Source organism: Euphorbia lathyris, chromosome 2 (genome assembly GCF_963576675.1).
Source record: "Euphorbia lathyris chromosome 2, ddEupLath1.1, whole genome shotgun sequence".
Lineage (NCBI taxonomy): Eukaryota > Viridiplantae > Streptophyta > Magnoliopsida > Malpighiales > Euphorbiaceae > Euphorbia > Euphorbia lathyris.
Genome location: NC_088911.1, coordinates 127652839 through 127670878, shown reverse-complemented (window position 1 = coordinate 127670878; position 18040 = coordinate 127652839). Strand labels below are relative to the sequence as shown.

The window sequence follows — 18040 nt, the reverse complement described above, 5'->3', positions numbered from 1 at the left end:
TGTGTAAGCCTTGATGTTCTGCAAGTCATGAATTTTCAAATGTAGTTTGCAAATTAGCAAAATAACCCTTGAGTTTTGGGGAACAATGCAAATCAAAAGAGGGAATTAGGAAAATGGAAAAGGTCTAATTGAACTTGTCTTGTTCAAGTTTAATCCAATTGTGTTGTTTACATTTGGCTAGGGTCGGTTTTGGATGGACTAGGAGAACTTATTTGGCTCGGGTTGGATTGGGATAGGCTAGGAACTTATTTGGCTCGGGTCGGATTGAGACGGGCTATGAGAACTAATTAACAAGTCCATCTTACCCTTAAAAACTAATGGGTAGAGTTACGAAGAGACACATAACTCTGTTTGTCTAACTTGTATTTTGTAACCCTCTCTCCCAAGTTTATCATATCCAGCTTGTTACAAATATAGTTTACCTGAACTTCATTTAAGGTTTTAGTAAAAATATCTCTAAGTTGCTTATCCGTCCCGACATAGGCTGTAGAGATGATATTTTGTTCCAGTTTTTCATGAACAAAGTGACAATCTATTTCACTATGCTTGGTTCATTCATGAAACATTAGGTTAGAAGCATTATGAAGTGTTGTTTGATTGTCATACCATAGTTTTGTTGGAGCGTTAACCTTGAATCCAAGTTCAGACAAAAGGTAGCGGATCCACATAATTTCACCAACGAATTGGGACATGGCTCGATACTCAAATTCGGCATTGGAGCAAGATACAACATGTTGCTTCTTGCTCTTCCACGAAACAAAATTTCCTCCAACGAAAAAATAATAGCATGTACTGGATCTCCGATTTTCCTTATCTTTTACCCATTATGCATCCGAGAAACATTCGATTTGTGTATGGCCATGATTCGTGTAAAATATTCCTCGTCCAGGAGTTCCTTTCAAGTAACATAAGATCTGTTCCAGCGCAGTTCAGTGATCAATAGTGGGAGAAGAAATAAACTGGCTAACATCACTGATAGATTATGTTATATTAGGTATAGTTACTATAAGAGAGTTCAGATTATCCTCAACCTTTTATATCTACCGGGATCTTCAAATAGCTCCCCTTTTGATGTGGGATGCGAATTCGGTGTTATAGGCGTGCTGCAAAGCTTAGCTCCACCTGTTTCAGACAATAAATCAAGAACATATTTTCTTTAAAACAAGAAGATTCTTTTTTTACTTCTCGACACTTCAATTTCCAAGAAGTATTTTAGAGCCCCCAACTCCTTTGTTGAAATTGACCATGGAGAAAGGTTTTTAGAGATGAAATTCCTGAAATATCATTTCCTGTAATACAATATCGTCTACATAGACGACAAAGAGAATGATACCCGATGTAGAATGTTTATACAAAACCAAGTGACACACTTGCACTTCTTCATCCCAAACTTATCAACTGTTTGGCTAAACTTCCCAAACCATGCTTGAAGACTCTGTTTCAAGCCATATAGAGATTTGCGAAGGCGACAGACCTTGCTATAGTCCTCTTGAGCAAATAAAAATTATAATTTGTAATAAATAAAAATTAATTTAGAACTTATTTGAAATTAATTGGATGAACAAATTCGTGCTGAAATTAATCGATCGAGCAAACTCATGCTCATAACGTGTTATAAAATTACTGGATTATAATGTAATTACAACCACATTTATATGTAGATTAATATATATGTGTAAATATATATGAAGATTAATATATTATAATGAATGACTTAGATTGAGATAAAATAAATAAATAAATAAATGAAAAGCTTTAATCATGATGTGTGTTACAAATAGGGTGATAAATTTATTTATAGCAGTAGACTTATAAAATTATCTTTAACCATTAAGGTATATAATTAATATATATTTAGTTATTTATGCACATCCATTAAATACTTATTTACATAACTATTCATAACATATTTTTAAAACATTTGCTAATGGGTCTAGTCTGCTTGGATAGGTTGACCTTTTTCTCTTAGTTCTTATAGACCTCAATAAATTTGTTTAGTAGAGAAATATTAGGCCCATTAGGCCCACAAGCCCAACAATCAAACATTTAGAAACCCATTAAAAAGCAAAAAAAGTCTTTTTTTTTTTCAATGATCATAACCTATGAAAAATATGTAGCTAATTTTACTTTTCAAATCAAGGCAAAAGAAAGAAAAAAAACAATGTTGTTTGACTTATTTGTAAGCACAAGCCTATAGTTTAAAGTATGTAAACAGAAGTTTTTGATATGTTTGGTTAACATAACACAATATTAAATTATATTGTTAAATTCTATTGATGTGCATAATTGATAACCAATGGTTATATTTACATATCCATAAAACCTCTACCCAAATTGATTTTCAGACTTCGTCCCAACTCTTTCCCTCTCCAATCTTGCGTTCGACCTATCTAAAACGTCCATTGTTAAAGAATTTTAGGCGTGAATAAAGAGAATGAGGAATTTACAACCTCAAAACAGTTTATGAGCAAGCTGATATCAATTTGGCGGAAAAGAAAAAGCTTTACGAACTAAAACTTACAGTAGTGTTCATCTGGACTTTGAATGACCAAATCCAAGCTTATTAAATTTAAGCCTTAGGATGATTTCCATCTTCACCACACATGATCCTAATAAGCTTGAATCTAACAGTGAATGATCAAATTATTTGGTCATTAAGGGTCCAGGTGAACACTGCTCAAACTTAGCAGTATCATTTAAAATATTATATTTGATTAATAGAATCACATATCTATATAACTACAAACAGAGGAAACCACATTTAACTTTTTTTTTTCTTCTTCTTCTTTATAACTTTTACCTAAAATTTACAGAGTTTACACTATGAATAAGTATGATTAAACTTTTGGAATGAGAGATAGGGTAGACTTGGGATTCCCCAAGACAAATTATGACAGTGGAAAGTAGACAAAAAGAAACAGATTTAGCTTAGTAAGGCAGCACTAATATATTAAGCATGATTAATTAACATGTGACAGTCTTGTCAACAAATTTTCACCTAATCCATGAGATCTTGGTGTGGCTCACATGCTTTTCAATTACAATTATTATTCCTTTTTTTTCAAATTTGTTCTCCCATATTCATTTGAATCCAAACCATGTGCCCCCCCTCACCAACTCAAACAAAACAACTTCATATTATCATAAAAACAATAATGGTATCAAACCGATTATTTCTATAAACCTAACCTTTGTTGCCATCCGTGGCGAATATAGAATTCGTGTTGAGAGATCAATTTTACGCGTGTATAGGTGTATAGATAAAAAGAAATTATTAATCAAATCCGATCATTTTTTTCTTTATGTATAAATATTATTATCTGAATGATCTAGAATTTTTATGTACTGTTGTAAAATTTCTCAATTGGACTAGTAAAATAAAATTGAATTTTAATGAAATTAATCGTTTATCAGCTTATTTTTTTTCTTTATTTATCATATATTAATCAAGTTGGATTTTGTAATTAAATACAAACTCAATGAGTTAATTAACCATTCCGAACCTTAATTTGTTGCGAGTAGGGGATCGAATGTCATGGAACTGTTTTAACTAAAAGCTCAAACTCATAGTTAAATGTCCACTTCATATTAATATCTGACACACCTCCACACGCGAGGGTTTGAAGCGTGTATAAGACATGCTCATATTACCATGTCCAGCAATTAAATCAACAAATGGAATTGCCAGGAATCGAACCCCAACTTGACTCTGATACGGTGTCATGGAACCATTTTAACTAAAAGCTCAAACTTAAAAGTTAAAAGTTCACTTTATATTACCAAAACTCCATAATTGGGGTGGTTACGGTTACCGGAGGAGGCCTGGCCCCTCCAAACCCCCCTCTGTGATAGTGACATAACTTGGCAACCCTATTTCCAAATTTCAATTATGAAACAACATGTTCTCAAAATGCAATGAATTTCCAAAAATACACATTCAAAAAAATAGTTACACTATTGTATACAGTAATAAATGAAGCATGAACATGAAAATTAGAGAAACCATAAACTCATTAAACCAGCACAAAGCTCATCCAGTGATCTAAGAAGCTAAAAAAAGATGCAGCAGCAGCAGCAGAAAGTAAGAATAAGAGCGGCAAGTTTAGAGGTTGAGCAGCAGAAGAAGAAGAAACAGGAAATGGGGCAAATGGTGAAAATGCAGAATCAGGGCCTGATGCAACCAATTCATCTGGATTTGAGCTTGGATTTGATGGAATTGAAGGCAGAGATGACACACCACCAGGTGAAGGCAGCAGAGGAGCTATATCAGGTGACAATTCTTCAAATGGAGATTCATAATTTGAATTTGGAGAAGTTGGGATACTTGAAGGCTCTGATTTTACCATGGCAGGAGATGAAGAACAAGGAAGAGATGGGAAGATGATTAAAGATGTAATAAGTGAGAAGAGAAACCAAAAGGAGCTCATTTTAATGAGTAATGATGAAACAAATCAATCTAACACTTATTGGAGGAGAAAATGAAATGCGTGGGTTATATGGTAGATTCATTACTTATGACGGACTCTTTTTAGCTAATTAATCCCTATACGCAGCGTGTACAACACACGTTCATCCCATCATGTGTTTTTTTAATTCTACAATTAATAAGGTTGTCAGGACTCGAACCTGCTCAAACTGATAGTCAAGACTCAATCATATATCTTATACTAATTTCTGACACAACATTTTAAATAACCAATCAAGGGAAATTTTATCTTTTTTAAAAATACATTTATATTGAAAAAAAAATAACCCCAAATCGAAGGGTAATTGTGTAAGATGTCAATTAGTTCATAAACTATCAAATTAGTAAGAAAAAATATCAAATGTAAGTTTTTAAAAGGTTTAAAGCATTATTTAGCCCTCATCTATTCAAAATTTTATCATTTGACCTCTAGCCTATTATTTGGTCATATTTGGCCATTGATCTATCCCATTTGGTGAACTTTCACCCAATTTCTATGAATATTTAACGGAATCGTTATCTCATTGATAAGTAACTATATTTTGACACTTAAACTTGAAACGTGATATTTCTTAAAGTTATTTTTCTCCACATTATGTGGAAATAATTAATTAGATTAAAAAAAGAAAAAAAACAAAAAACAAAAAACAAATCCTAAATTAAAATCTATTAAGTTCAAGTGTCAAAATATCGTCACTTATCAATGAGATAATAATTCGGTTAAGTTTGAATCCAAATTGGGTGAAAGTTCACCCATTTGAGATAGATCAGGGGCCAAGTGTGACCAAATAATAGGTTAGAGGTCAAATGACAAAATTTTAGATAGATTAAAAGCCAAATAGTACTTTAAACCTTTTTAAAAGGTTGTCAATTATACACATCATTAAAACATATGACAGACTTTTATTCATAAATTTTTAAACCATAAACCTATATTTTCATATAGAACAAATCCCGAATTTTTTTATATTTTTTGTAACATTAAAATACAAATCAATAAAAAATTCATTAAATATGAACAAAATAACTAACTAGAGAAAAATAGGTATTTAACTATACTTTTTTATGACATGAATAAATGAGTCAATGATATAATTATACATGTTATTATTTCGTTTTGATTTGAAATTTAATATTACAAAACCTAAATTTCAAAGATGTTTTTGTTAAGGAATAAAGTTTAGAATTATAATTTTAATATCATTATAGTTTAGGGCTATGAGTGCAATTTAACCAATCTTTTTAAAAGACATGACTATTGACTAATGATGGGGCTTTTGTGGGGTCATAAGTCATATGGGAAAGCGATGATTGGGTGGCTATGGGAAACTTCAGATTGGCATGTTTGTATAAGAGACAAAATTGGTTGAATTTTGTTGCCACATGTTTGTTTGGGCTTCATTAATTTGATTCCTTTTCGACCTCAATGTTTGTATTTTTAAGCTTTTTGACCTTCTATTTAGCATTTCTCTTTTCCCCGATTAGCAAAGATCCGGAGAAATTTTCTAGTTATGAATCGGGTATCGAACCAATAGGCGATGCGAGAATCTATATCAAGAAAAGGTCTAACTGTTGGAATAAAGGTATCCATTGTTATGTGATTTGATACAGCGGGAAGGAAAGGTGGTTACATGATACGTCTCAGATGATTGTACAAAGAAGTCATTAGAATTAGATAATTCTAATAATACAGTAATTATAGAATATTTTTAATAATATTATTTGTTTTCGATTTTATTTCGCAAGAGTCTTTTCAATTCAAAAAGAATTTTAAGTGTTTGGTTAGACGTCTTCTGTTTACCTTTTATAGCTGAAAAGTAGCTTTTTATAAAAGCAAAGAATCTCTGCTTTTTGGAAAAGCAGTTTTTTCAAACAGCAAACCGTAATAGAAAACAGCAACAACAAACAGCAGGTAAAACAAACGGGTCGTAAATTTACTAACATTACAATTTGCTGTTATAAAATCTGTTTTTCCAGAGGATTCATGCTTGTGTAAAAACCTATTTTTCATACATAAAAAATAAACAGGAGGTTATAATCATAAAACAACTAAAACTCTTCCTTTTGAAGTGAAAAGATAAATAAGAGCTGAAAAATATATAAACAAACTGATAAAGAAGTGTTATAGTGGGCTCAAAGTCTAAAATATTCAGGTTTATTCTAGAAGGAAGAAAACCGATGAGAATGATGAGGTGGCATAGCATAAATTAAGAAGTGTCAATAAGGAGTAAATGTATTTCCTTTTTATTAGTTTTCCTAGTTTAACTCTTTACCTCTAGTATAAATATCTAGCAAAAACAATAATAGGGAGGATGAATTATTTTATTTTGGCTCCTAGTGAGAGAGGGAAGAATTCCCTAGAAAGTGCTAGTTAGCATTTTATGTGCTTATTATTTCCTTTTTTTCTAATTCAATATAAATATCTCATTTATTCATTTTTTTTTCTCTTTTCCTATCTTACTATCATTATAATCTTACCCTAAATTTCAAGTTTCCATCATTGGTTCGACCTGTCGGATTCGTTGAACATAAAGAACTGACCTAACAATAAAAACACATGTCCAAACCAAAGCCCGTTTGGATGCTCACGAGACACGGATTCAGGACTTGAAAAATAATGTTCATGATTTACAAATGATGTCATGTAAATCATGAACATTATTCTTCAATCCTCCAGCATCTCCCATGGAATTCTTCACTCTTTCACTAGGAGTCAAAATAAAATAATCAATCCTTCTCCATTTCTCACATATTAGTCATAGGTATTTATATAAAAGGTAAAAAGAGCTAAATTAGGAAAACTAATAAAAGCAAATACAATTACTCTTATTAACTATTGACCATTGACTATTGACTAAGACTATTACTACTTGTACATAACTTATGTCACCTAACCATTCTCTATTGCCCGCTTCCTTCTAGAATAAACTTGAGAATATTTTAAGCTTTGGGCACATAATAGCATTTCTCTATTACAAACACCCCTAGATGTAATAAGTCTAGAGTTTTCATAAAAAAAGGTTTAGATTTAAGGGTGAATGCAATCTTTTAATTAAATTTCTTCCTCTACGGATGTGTCTGCCAATGACAAATGTTGATGAAAATTTTTATATACCAATGAGCCGATAAATAAAACGTTCGATTAACTCGTCACATTCCCTTTATTGTTGGTGGTTTTTTTTCTCAAATCTGATCATATTGACTTTATTGATATCGCAGTTAAACTTTAATACTCTATTAATATTAGGATTTAAGTAGGGGTGGTAACGGGTCGGAATGAGAATGCATTTTCCACTCCCATCCATAGTACTGACGGCTTTTGAAAAATCTCAATTAAAAGTCTTTAAAAAAAAATTTGTCTATATCCCTACACTATGTAGATCCCCACGGCTTACCGAGAATCCTTATTCTCAAAAGAAAATCTTTAATTGTTCATTACTAGGAAATGAGTGACAGATAGGAATACAACTAAATGAACTGATATTAGTTAATACTAAGATATATAATATTCTATAATGCATATATGATACAGAGAGTGAATAACCCAACATATAACACTCCTTCCATTCTTTTTTTATACCTTCGATTTAAGCTTGTTCATCAAGACCAATGCAACATTAATTACACTATTAAAATAACTAATTTACCCTTTATATATTTTTTTTCTGAATTTTTAATTTCTATGCAAAAATTCTCTCTTCTTAAATTTTATGGTTCAATTGGGATTATTTACATCAATATTGAACTTTTCTCTTATCATAAATAAACGTAAACTTGAGAAAATATCTCTAAAAATACGCCGGTAATACAAAACGACATATAAAAAACAAAATAAAAAAGTTAAAACGTCATATAATAAAAAACGAAAAGAGTATAAGCTACATACATTTTTTCATTTTCTTTTTTTCTCTTTGTAAGTTTATCATATTATATCTACAAAGAGTATATACTATTATTTATATTGGTAGCCTAAGATATAATATGTTGTTTTTACTATATGTTATGCTTTGTAAGTTACTTTACTATATGATATCTATACATATAACATATATTATTTATATAAATAATTTATAATTTTATTTCGTGAACGAGGCAGGGATCCCTTATTTCCATCTCCATTTTAGCTTCACGAATAGTTAACCCATCCCATTTCTGAATATTTCGGAAATTTCCATATCCCCATCAGTTCGGCTCTCCATGGGTTTCAAGGAATTCTCACCCGATTCTCATCTCTAGATTTTCATGACCGCTTCACCACAAATACAATACTTTAATAACGGTTGATGCATTTTTACCATCTCCTTCAGACATAAAAAAGGATAATAAAAAATAAATTGATTTTATGCCTTACAAGAGAGCTAAGCTGACGAGAGGACTCGTAATAATCAATTTCCAAATTTGAATGAAATTCTGGAGGAAAAAAAATTACTTACTTTGAATGTTAATGATGATACAGAACATACAAAAAAGATTATACAATGAGATGTCCTTGACAGGACTTTGTACTATACTATGAATTTGAATTACCTTGATACATGAGGCCACTCTTACCAAGAATATTCAGAAAAAATGTCTTTCAGCCCCAGAATTCGGATGCCTTTCAGCCCTTTCTTTCATCTTCTCTACAAAATAAACGCATCTATTAACTACTAGAAATTATGGATTTTCATTAGAATTGATCATGGGTTCGGTTGGGCTTACCCGGGTTTGAACCAGATCTAACCGAGCTTAACATTAACACTACTTTGTCTAAGCCCAAACTAGCTCAGCCGCATTATATTCGGACTCTAATCGGCTGCATCGGGATAAGGGAACCAATTCCCAAGCCCAACAGGTCCAACTAACATATTTTACAAAATGTAACAAATTAAAATTTACTTTGATTAATTCAACAAAATTTAACAAACGTAATTTTAAATAAACAAAAAAAACATTTTACAAAATAATAAAAAAAAAATCAAATCTAGGTAAGAGAAAAACATATAAATTATAAGGGTGGGTAACTCGGGCTTTTGAGACAACTTAAGCCCAACCAATTTTATATACAGACATATGCAAGCACCAAATGTCAAATATGCATGTCCAAGCATATACCCCATGAAGGACGGGCTTGGACGGGCCAAAAATTTTCTTTTTTATCAAGAGGCAAAAGAGAACAAACCTTCTGGTTTTCAAGTGAAACGAGGCAGCCGATGCAACTCTGAAGCCACAACCAAAGCAGCATTTGCTAAATCAGGTATGCTGGAATGTTTAAGCTCCAAAACAATAGCTTCAATTTTCGAAACCTCGGGTACAGATATTGACAGTATCATTGCGTGTGATAAATATTGCCTACAAGAATAACCAAGAGAATGCAGGATCCGCTGCAAAAGTATCTGTGGCACAGCCTTGTGCCGAGACTCGAGTATTGCACTAACCTTTGGAAGGTTAGTTAGAAAACCAGTTGTAGCTTCTCTTGGAGCTGCCTTCAGCAGCAAAACCACACATTCAGATGCTATATCTGAAATAGTTGTTTCGGAAGATCGGCTCAACTCTAGTAGAAGTCCTACACGGCTACCAAAGTCCATTATATCTCTTATGCATTGCTGCTGATCAATTGGACTGCTTGTCTCGGACGAAAGATCGTTTAGAAGTGCCGGTTCTTGTCTGTAGGCTAATCCTCTTTTTCTACCAACTGAACACAGAAGGAAAGCTCTACACAGTCCAAGAGTTGGCTCAAGAAAATCTTCCATATCTTTTGCATAAACAAACTCCAAAAGGTTTCCGATCCTTCTCACTACTTTTAACTGAGAAAGTAACTTGGATTCCATTTCAGGAGCTGATACCAAAGTAAGACATAGCTGAACGTTGTTTACGTTAGCACTTGACAAATCACCAAGCAAAAATTCGAAGCACTGAGATACTGTCTTGAGATGTAAAATGTCGGAAATTTTGATGTAATCAACCTGGATGAGCATGACAAGAAGCTTCTGCGCATACATGGGAATGGGATCTTCATCTTCACTAAAAGTGGGGTATAGAGGCAGGAAATGATTATTGGAAATTGACTTCAATGATTGCGATCTTTGCTCGTCCTCAAAAGGTTCATTTAGAAAGATCATCATCACATCAAAAAGGATTTTTAGGCATAAAAATCTGGCATCGCCATCTTTATTTCCCTTGTAAAGAACAGCCAAACTGGGGAGAATTTCCCCAATAAAAATATCAGGGCTTAAAAGAACCAAAGGAGACTCTTCTGCAACAGACTCGAGAACTCGAAGTAGAGTTATCTGGACATCATCTCTTCCCTGAAGAAAAAAAAAGGAAAAAAAAGAACAGTTTGTTTATCATTTGCAAGACTATGTCATCCAGACAACAATGCGGGATTGCCAACCATCAATAACAACTAGAAAGTAAATTCCATCTAAACTGAACACATGCCAAATTCGTGACTTCTTTAACTGAACTTTCTTGTTCTTGTGCACAGAGAAAGAGCATGTAACTCTCCCAAGCATTTTACCAGTTAAAAACACTTTAATATTAGCAAAGACAAATATATCCAAGTTAAATACAGAATTTGAACAAGTCACAAATTGTCTAATGCTGTTGCACAAAGAACTGCACATGATAAGTGACATTTGCCTGACATTGCCATCATAATATACCCTTTAGTAACCATCTTCAACCCTAATTATACTTGACCAACACTAATCACTCAAGACACATCCTAGTCAGGTTTGGACTTGAGAGATCCTGCCAAACACCAACTTGCCCCAGGATAAAATCCTAAATGCAAGCTTAAACGAGTCAACAAACTATGAAGACAAAAACTAGAGATGAATTAATTATAGAAGTTGTACAAACGGTGCTACTTACCTGGAATGGTGTCTCCACAATCTTGACCAAGTTTGCCAATTGCTGCAGCACTTGAATATTAACCACCTTGCGCTTAAAAGATGAGCTACCCAGAAGATGAAGAACAACCGGAAACATATGAATACTGCTCTTTGGAGCAACCCGATTGGCAATGCCATGCCGCCTTCCACCCATTATTTGCTGAATATCTGAAGTTATAGTATCAAGTAAGGTTGGAACAGAAGATGCCACAATGCGTATAAATGCATCTAAACACTGCTGCAAATAGCTATCCTTCTCTTTTGCCAGCCTGTCCACTGCAGAAAGTAACTTTTGATTGCAAAAAAAGTGTGGTAGCCACCTCCTTCCATTCTTGCAAAGAAGAGCCATAAAAAGAAGTGTCTTTCCCCTCAATATTTCACTGCCCTGTTCAGTGAGAGACAAGAGAACTGGAACCAGATTCTTGTCCTCTGCCAAAGGTAAAAGGTGTCGCCCAATACTTGTGAACATATGACTTCCAATCATGGCCATATTTAACAAGTTCAAGCTTATTTGTTGTTCCCGTGGACTGCCCTTAACAAGGGCACATGCTATTTCCTTGAAAGAGAGTTTTTCTATTGCATGTTGAATAGTAGGAGGATTAAAACGAGCCAAACGAACCAAACATGATCCTGCAGTAAGCCTCATGCTCTCCTGTTTCCCTGTTGCTTTATATATGTAGCATAGATTACTGATCACATCTGAGCTAGCAAAACGAGCGGCCCAATTTGCTCCTTGACTGCAAATGTTCTCAATTGTCCTCAATGCATAAAGCTGAGTCATATCATCTTCTCCTTTTCGTAAGACAGATGATACCAATGAAATCAATGAGTTTGGGACCTGCATCCAGTTAAAAAAAATCATATAGTGACTAATGAAGATTAATAGTGTCATAGAAGCAGGAAATACTGCATAATAAGAAAATACTATCTAGAGTCAAAAGTTCCTCTTGAATCATTAAATCGAATTGAACTTTGTTAGCAAAAAACAAAGGGAAAGTAAGTTGCCACCAAGCACAACATGCTGTATTAAAATAATTAGGCCTTGTTTGTTGTGGAAACAAGGGCTTTCTTGTGGAAATTTTTCCAAGAAAAATTAGAAAATGGAGTTTATTGTTTAGTTGCAAAAAAAACATCAAAATTGAAAATTGGGATTTTCTTCCAAGATTTCTTACTTATAACTGGATTGCAAAAAACAATTCTAAGCTGTTCTCTAATTGGAAAACATGTACATCAGTTCGATCCTCCAAACTCATCTTTTCTGTAAATTCTATTTCTTTTTAGGGTAAATTGCAGAATTATGGTTTTCTGAAAATAGTACTTGTGTTTTTTTTCAGAAACAACGGTATCTGTGTTTATGGCAGTTAACAAAACCGAGGAATGTTATCTTACACCGTTAAAATCAAGAGATGATTTTGTTCAAAAAAAATCTCTTTATTTTTCTTCGGTTTTGTTAACAGCGACAAACACAGACACCATTTCCGAAAAAAATCACAAATACCATTTTCAGAAAACGTTAGACCACATAGGTTTATTTGTAATTTAACCTTTCTTTTATATATTTTTATCAATTCCTCTGCAACATCTATAAAACTCGTCCAGATATTTTGAAACTACAAGTGGGTTATACATCTAGGCTCCAGTGCATGTCTTCCAACCAACCGTTATATGTTTTGTTTCTATAATTCGTTAATTAGTTTTTTCTGGAATAAGGTAACAAAATAGCTTAAGGTTTTTGGAGAAGAACCAATTTAGCCTATATTCACAAAACAGCACAATTTCAGTCTCAACGTTTGGCAAATTGTACTATTAATGCCCTCGTTAACAGAAATTGGCAGGATTGTGTCGTTAAACCCTCCACACCTAGGCACCACATACTTCAAGTCCAAAATCACTTTCATCTTGTATTACAAATTGACAAACGTTATTTAATGTGCAATTTCTGCTAGTGAGAGCTTTAATTGTGCCATTTGACAATCGTTGGGATTCAAATTAGGCTAATTGTGCTTTTTTGTATGTAGGGCTAAATTAGCTCTTTCCCAAAAACCTTAGGCTATTTATCCCTTTTTTAATACACTTTTCATGGTTTTGATTGACATTTTATTTTCTCCATACATGGAGATCACGAAATGCATTTTTGTAAATGAACGAGCTATAATACAATGTTTAATAATTTTATTTTATTTTCTTTGCAATAAATAATGTTAAAAAAAATATCCTTTTTAACATCTAGAAAATAAAATAAAATAGAAAATGAAAAATAAGTGAACTACACATGGTCTCTATTTTCTTGTTTTCTTTTTAGAAAATGGAGAACTGGAAATGGAAAATATTTTCTAAAACTAAACAGAACATAAACAAGAAAGTAACATCAGTTGGAGTACCAACCTGCCAGCCAATAGAGCGACTATCCTTTGATGGAGATTCTGGTGGATTATTGTCTCTAGTCTGTTCATTCTGGGTGGATATATAAAACAGCAACTCGCCTAAAGCAGCCATTGAGAATCTCCTCACTTTTTCCTGCCTGTCCCTAAGACCATCAGTAAGTGACCCTAAAATTCCAGAATTTGCCAAATCATCTTCAATAAAAGTAGAATGGCGAATCAACAAGCCAATTAATGAAGCAAGTTGAACACGCAAAGCTGAAGCCTTAGACAGTCGGAGCAGTTTAACAAGCATGAGCATTATTGGCCCATTAGTCAATATGGTGGCTGCATCAGCATTACTGCTTAATGTTTCAAGGTATCTAATCACATTCTGCTTCTCTCCAATGCTAGTGTTTCCACTAAAAACAGATATGATTTTGTTGGTAAGTGCATCCAATTGCTCCTTTGGCATCTTCGCAAAATCTGATGGCTGCAGAGCTTCAAATGGAAGAGAGGGAAATACTTCTGATGCTTTATCAGCTTTTCTGCTGGGCATCACAGGCCTGACTGAAAGGTCAGATGCATGCCAAAGGACCTCAAAGAGGTTATTTGATGATTTTGAAGAATCAAACTCAGTAGCTGAGCCTTCTTTAGTTCTCTTGAGCTGAGGACTGGCACTGAGTGGGGCAGCAGCCATGTCAACATGCTCTGAACATGATTCCTGGTCATTTGTCCTTAATTCCTCCGAGGCAGGCATGTTAACCACAGGTGACGTTTCCACTTGAGGAGTGTTACTGTCCACCTCATCAGGCATACAGCTAGGGTTGTCAGATCCATCAGGTTCATCATTTGCATCATCTTCTGTGTTCTCATTAAAATCAAGTTCCATGTCAGTGTTTTCAATTTTAACCTCAGAATCATTTTCAGTGCTACTAGGCATGGGTCTCCGGTAGTTTTCCTTCTCATTCTCCTTTTGTAAGTTCGATTTTGCTATTCTTGACATCCTTAAGAGATTAATACCTCTAGTAGCACTAGAATGATCTCTCTGCTTCCCCTCAACCACTCTGCTAGAGGCTTTTGTTTGAACTTTTCGGCCACTCAGAGTACTCTTTACTGGTGTCTCATGGCCACTTGATCCTAATACAGAATTCTCATCTTGTTTTTGAGTCCCTTTTGAATCCTTTACACGATATTTAGGAGGGGTTCTATTTTGTGAAGGTTTGTCTCCATTGCGCTCAGAGAGACACGGCTTAGCTTGCAGTTCTATCATGTTATCAAAAGCAGGCTGAGGAGGTAAGGGCACTGGAGTAAATTTAGTTCTCCAGAAAGTATGTCCACAAAGCTCAGTCCACTGTATTCTTTCAGCTGGATCTTTCACAAGGAGAGAATTTACTAGGTTGGCAAAGGGTCGGCTAGGAGTGCCAGGAAGTGGTGGTGCTGGATCTGAGAGGATAGATTTCACTAGTTGTGTGAACTCTCTGCCCACGAAGGGAGGCCTTCCAGCATAACACTCATACAGCACACAACCCAAGGCCCAAAAATCAGATGCATATGAATGAACACCTCCATCCTCAAATAGCTCAGGAGCCATATAACAGGGTGTGCCACGTTTTGCTTGGGGCAACTAATAAGTACATAAAAGATAAGTTACTGTTGTAAAAATTATAATAAAAAAGAAATAAACTCAATCCTGTGATGATAAATTTCAAAAGCATGCAAAATGCTTGAATAATTAAACAAACTTACCATGGAAGAAGGAGTTTTAGATATTTCACTCAATTTTCTTGCTAATCCAAAATCACATAACTGCAATTGCACGAAATAGAGGGAAAATGGTTCATAAACATTGCAAGAACTTAACTGTCAAATAAAATAAATTCATGAGTACCTTTGTGCGCCCATTCTCATCTAAAAGAATGTTGGAAGGTTTTAAATCGCAATACATGATTCCCTTTGAGTGTAGAAACCTGAAAATTTGTACCTTGTTAGAACAGGAAACTGATAAGATAAAACCTTACCAAGATCATATGGAAAAAAAAAAAAATTCCGTTAAGTATTTCTTACTGCAAGGCTCTAACTAAATCACGGGCAAGATCATGAATTGAGTCTTCAGGTAGTTGATTGTCCTGCAATTTAGCCATTAAAAAAATGGCAATAAGTGTGATTTAGAATCCTTCACTCAGTTTCAGAACATATACATGAAGAGCAATATTTTAGGCTACAAAAACAATGCTGTAACAGAGCATTCTACCAGTGTCTTCCGCTATCATGTGAAATGGAAGTTCCAAATTTGATTACCATTTATTTTTAAGCATATGATATTGAAATGATTCCACGAGTATTGATGGAAATTGTGTTCAGTTTCAAATCTTTTTTTCCTTTCCAACATCTGACAATTGAGGAGCAATATTCCACCAGTCAATGGTGAAAGTTGAATTTTGCTAACAACTTAGCTGGCAAACAAGATTAAGTTATACCAGGGGATTTTGGAAAAAAGGATAATTGAATGGCACCTACTCCACAAACTACATTTTAGTGTTTTTCAATGTAACATTCACATCTTCATATATTGGATCAACAACTACTCAGCCACCAAGTATCACATATTAAGACTCCAACTGTTATTTCACTTGACAAAAGATCTCTACACTGGATCATAGATTCCGTATCGAATAAAGCCAAAAATGAAATCACTCATAACATGAGAACATTGAACTTGACCAAAAATATCAATCACATAAACAAATTAGTAAGGAATGTAGGTTTCCATGAGTGGTTGATACCTGCCGTAATAGGGTCATCAAATCTCCACCAACACAATATTCCAAAACTAACCACAAGTGAGCAGAAGTTTCATACCTAATAGACACACCAGGGATGTGATGAAACAAAATAAATGAGCCAAAAGAAGGTAATATAGCTTGTAATAGTAAGCATGTGAACAACAATAACCATATAATAGCAAGCCTTACCAGGAGTAAAATTTTAATACATTTGCATGATCTAAGGAGTGAAGAATCCTAACCTGAAATTAATGCGAAAAAAGGGTTTTAGTGGATAAATTAAAAGGAGCTCATGTACAGATAAAAGATCCTTGAAGGAATGAAGATTACACATGCAATAAGATCAATGCCTCCTATTACCATACAACTCATGAAGTTCAAGGGATAAGAAAAACAGAAAGATCAAATTAATCATCACATTTCCCAGAAAAGAGTTCATTGTCCTGGAACTTTTCAGGAACGATTTTGCTATAGAATAGATAATGTAATAATTAGGTAACGGCAAGACCATTCATGCTGTAACTTGTTCTTGATATAGCATTAGCTCTCCCCTGTTTCTGCCAAACCGAAACAGATTCAAACTGTTTCCAGTAAACTCTCAACCGCTAAAAGTTAGTTAGATGAGCATTATCATGACCACAATCAAGCAGCAGCTTGACCTGACTGAAGTATGGGGTATAGTATAGAGCTTTAGATTATGCTTAACTATTCGTTAAGGCAGGCAATGTAAATAAAAAAAGCAGCAACTCGAAATTTAAACTCTAAACCACTTACAAACCACGTTAAATCACAGCGCATAACTGAAAAAAAAAAAAAAAAAAAAACTGAATCTACAGCCTTACTTCTTGAAGAACCTTGTTCTTCTGCGACTTATCGACACTCTTAATAGCAAAATACTCAATAGTCTTCTTCTTTCTCCCCTTATATACAGTCTGTACATAAGTTCCACAACACAAACAAAAAGAAAATATTAAAGTAGCGATTAAAATTGGTGATTGAAGATATTAAAATTTGAGCAAGCTTATACGAAGTGATTACCGAGTATTTGCCACGGCCAATGGCTTCGTAGATGTGGAAATGGTTCATGCTGACGCTCGCTAGGGTTACGATTCGAACATAACAATAAGATCAGGTACAGTTTTCAGTGCCACCGGTCGAGATAGTTGGATATCGGAGCGACGGGGTTGAAGAGGTGGTTTTGGGGGGGTTTGGCAGCAGAAGTAATTTTAGAGCTTGGCCTGGATATGATTAGAGAGAGAGAGAGAAGGTTTATTGGTCAAAAATTAGGCGAAAGAGAGAGATGGACAGATATGAGATGGGCGGGAATACCAGTGCAATTGAAAATCAAACCTGAAATTAAGATAAACATGTCGGGTTTAATATTAGCCTCGCGTCCAAACAATCCGACAAATGAAATTTGAATTTCGCCTACTATATTGGCTTAAGCGAAGACCGTTAAATGCTGATTGCTGACAGGTCACATAAAGAACAATGTCACGTGACTTACGTGTGCTCCAATTTTTTCTTTGGTTTTAAAACATAAACTACATTGCC

The 18040-nt window shown here is 34.1% G+C and overlaps 1 protein-coding gene across 4 annotated transcripts; it reads right to left on the bottom strand.

The window, feature by feature from the left end:
* Window positions 1-8817: 8817 nt before the first annotated feature.
* Window positions 8818-17812, bottom strand: LOC136219895 (serine/threonine-protein kinase RUNKEL). Of its 4 annotated transcripts, none has more exons than XR_010684321.1 (12): window positions 17525-17812; window positions 17329-17418; window positions 16676-16728; window positions 16487-16562; window positions 15768-15829; window positions 15592-15670; window positions 15450-15509; window positions 13726-15327; window positions 11321-12178; window positions 9627-10752; window positions 9167-9305; window positions 8818-9087 (listed from the first exon to the last, which is right to left on the bottom strand). XR_010684321.1 is itself a non-coding variant. In XM_066007478.1 (11 exons), exons 1-10 carry the CDS (start codon window positions 17570-17572, stop codon window positions 9637-9639), a joined length of 4044 nt encoding a protein of 1347 aa, XP_065863550.1. In that variant the 5' UTR covers window positions 17573-17812; the 3' UTR covers window positions 8818-9087; window positions 9627-9636. The 4 variants fall into 4 exon arrangements, 2 of the variants coding, with proteins under 2 accessions (XP_065863550.1, XP_065863551.1); XR_010684322.1 differs by having other exon boundaries at window positions 8818-9082; XM_066007478.1 differs by lacking the exon at window positions 9167-9305.
* Window positions 17813-18040: the final 228 nt, after the last annotated feature.

Coding starts and splice junctions, on each gene's coding strand:
- LOC136219895 (XM_066007478.1), bottom strand. CDS start 17,572: ATGAACCATTTCCACATCTACGAAGCCATTGGCCGTGGCAAATACTCG. Junction 16,563..16,675: donor GTATTAAAATTTTACTCCTG/GTAAGGCTTGCT, acceptor TGTGTCTATTAG/GTATGAAACTTCTGCTCACT. Junction 15,510..15,591: donor ATGAGAATGGGCGCACAAAG/GTACTCATGAAT, acceptor GTGCAATTGCAG/TTATGTGATTTTGGATTAGC.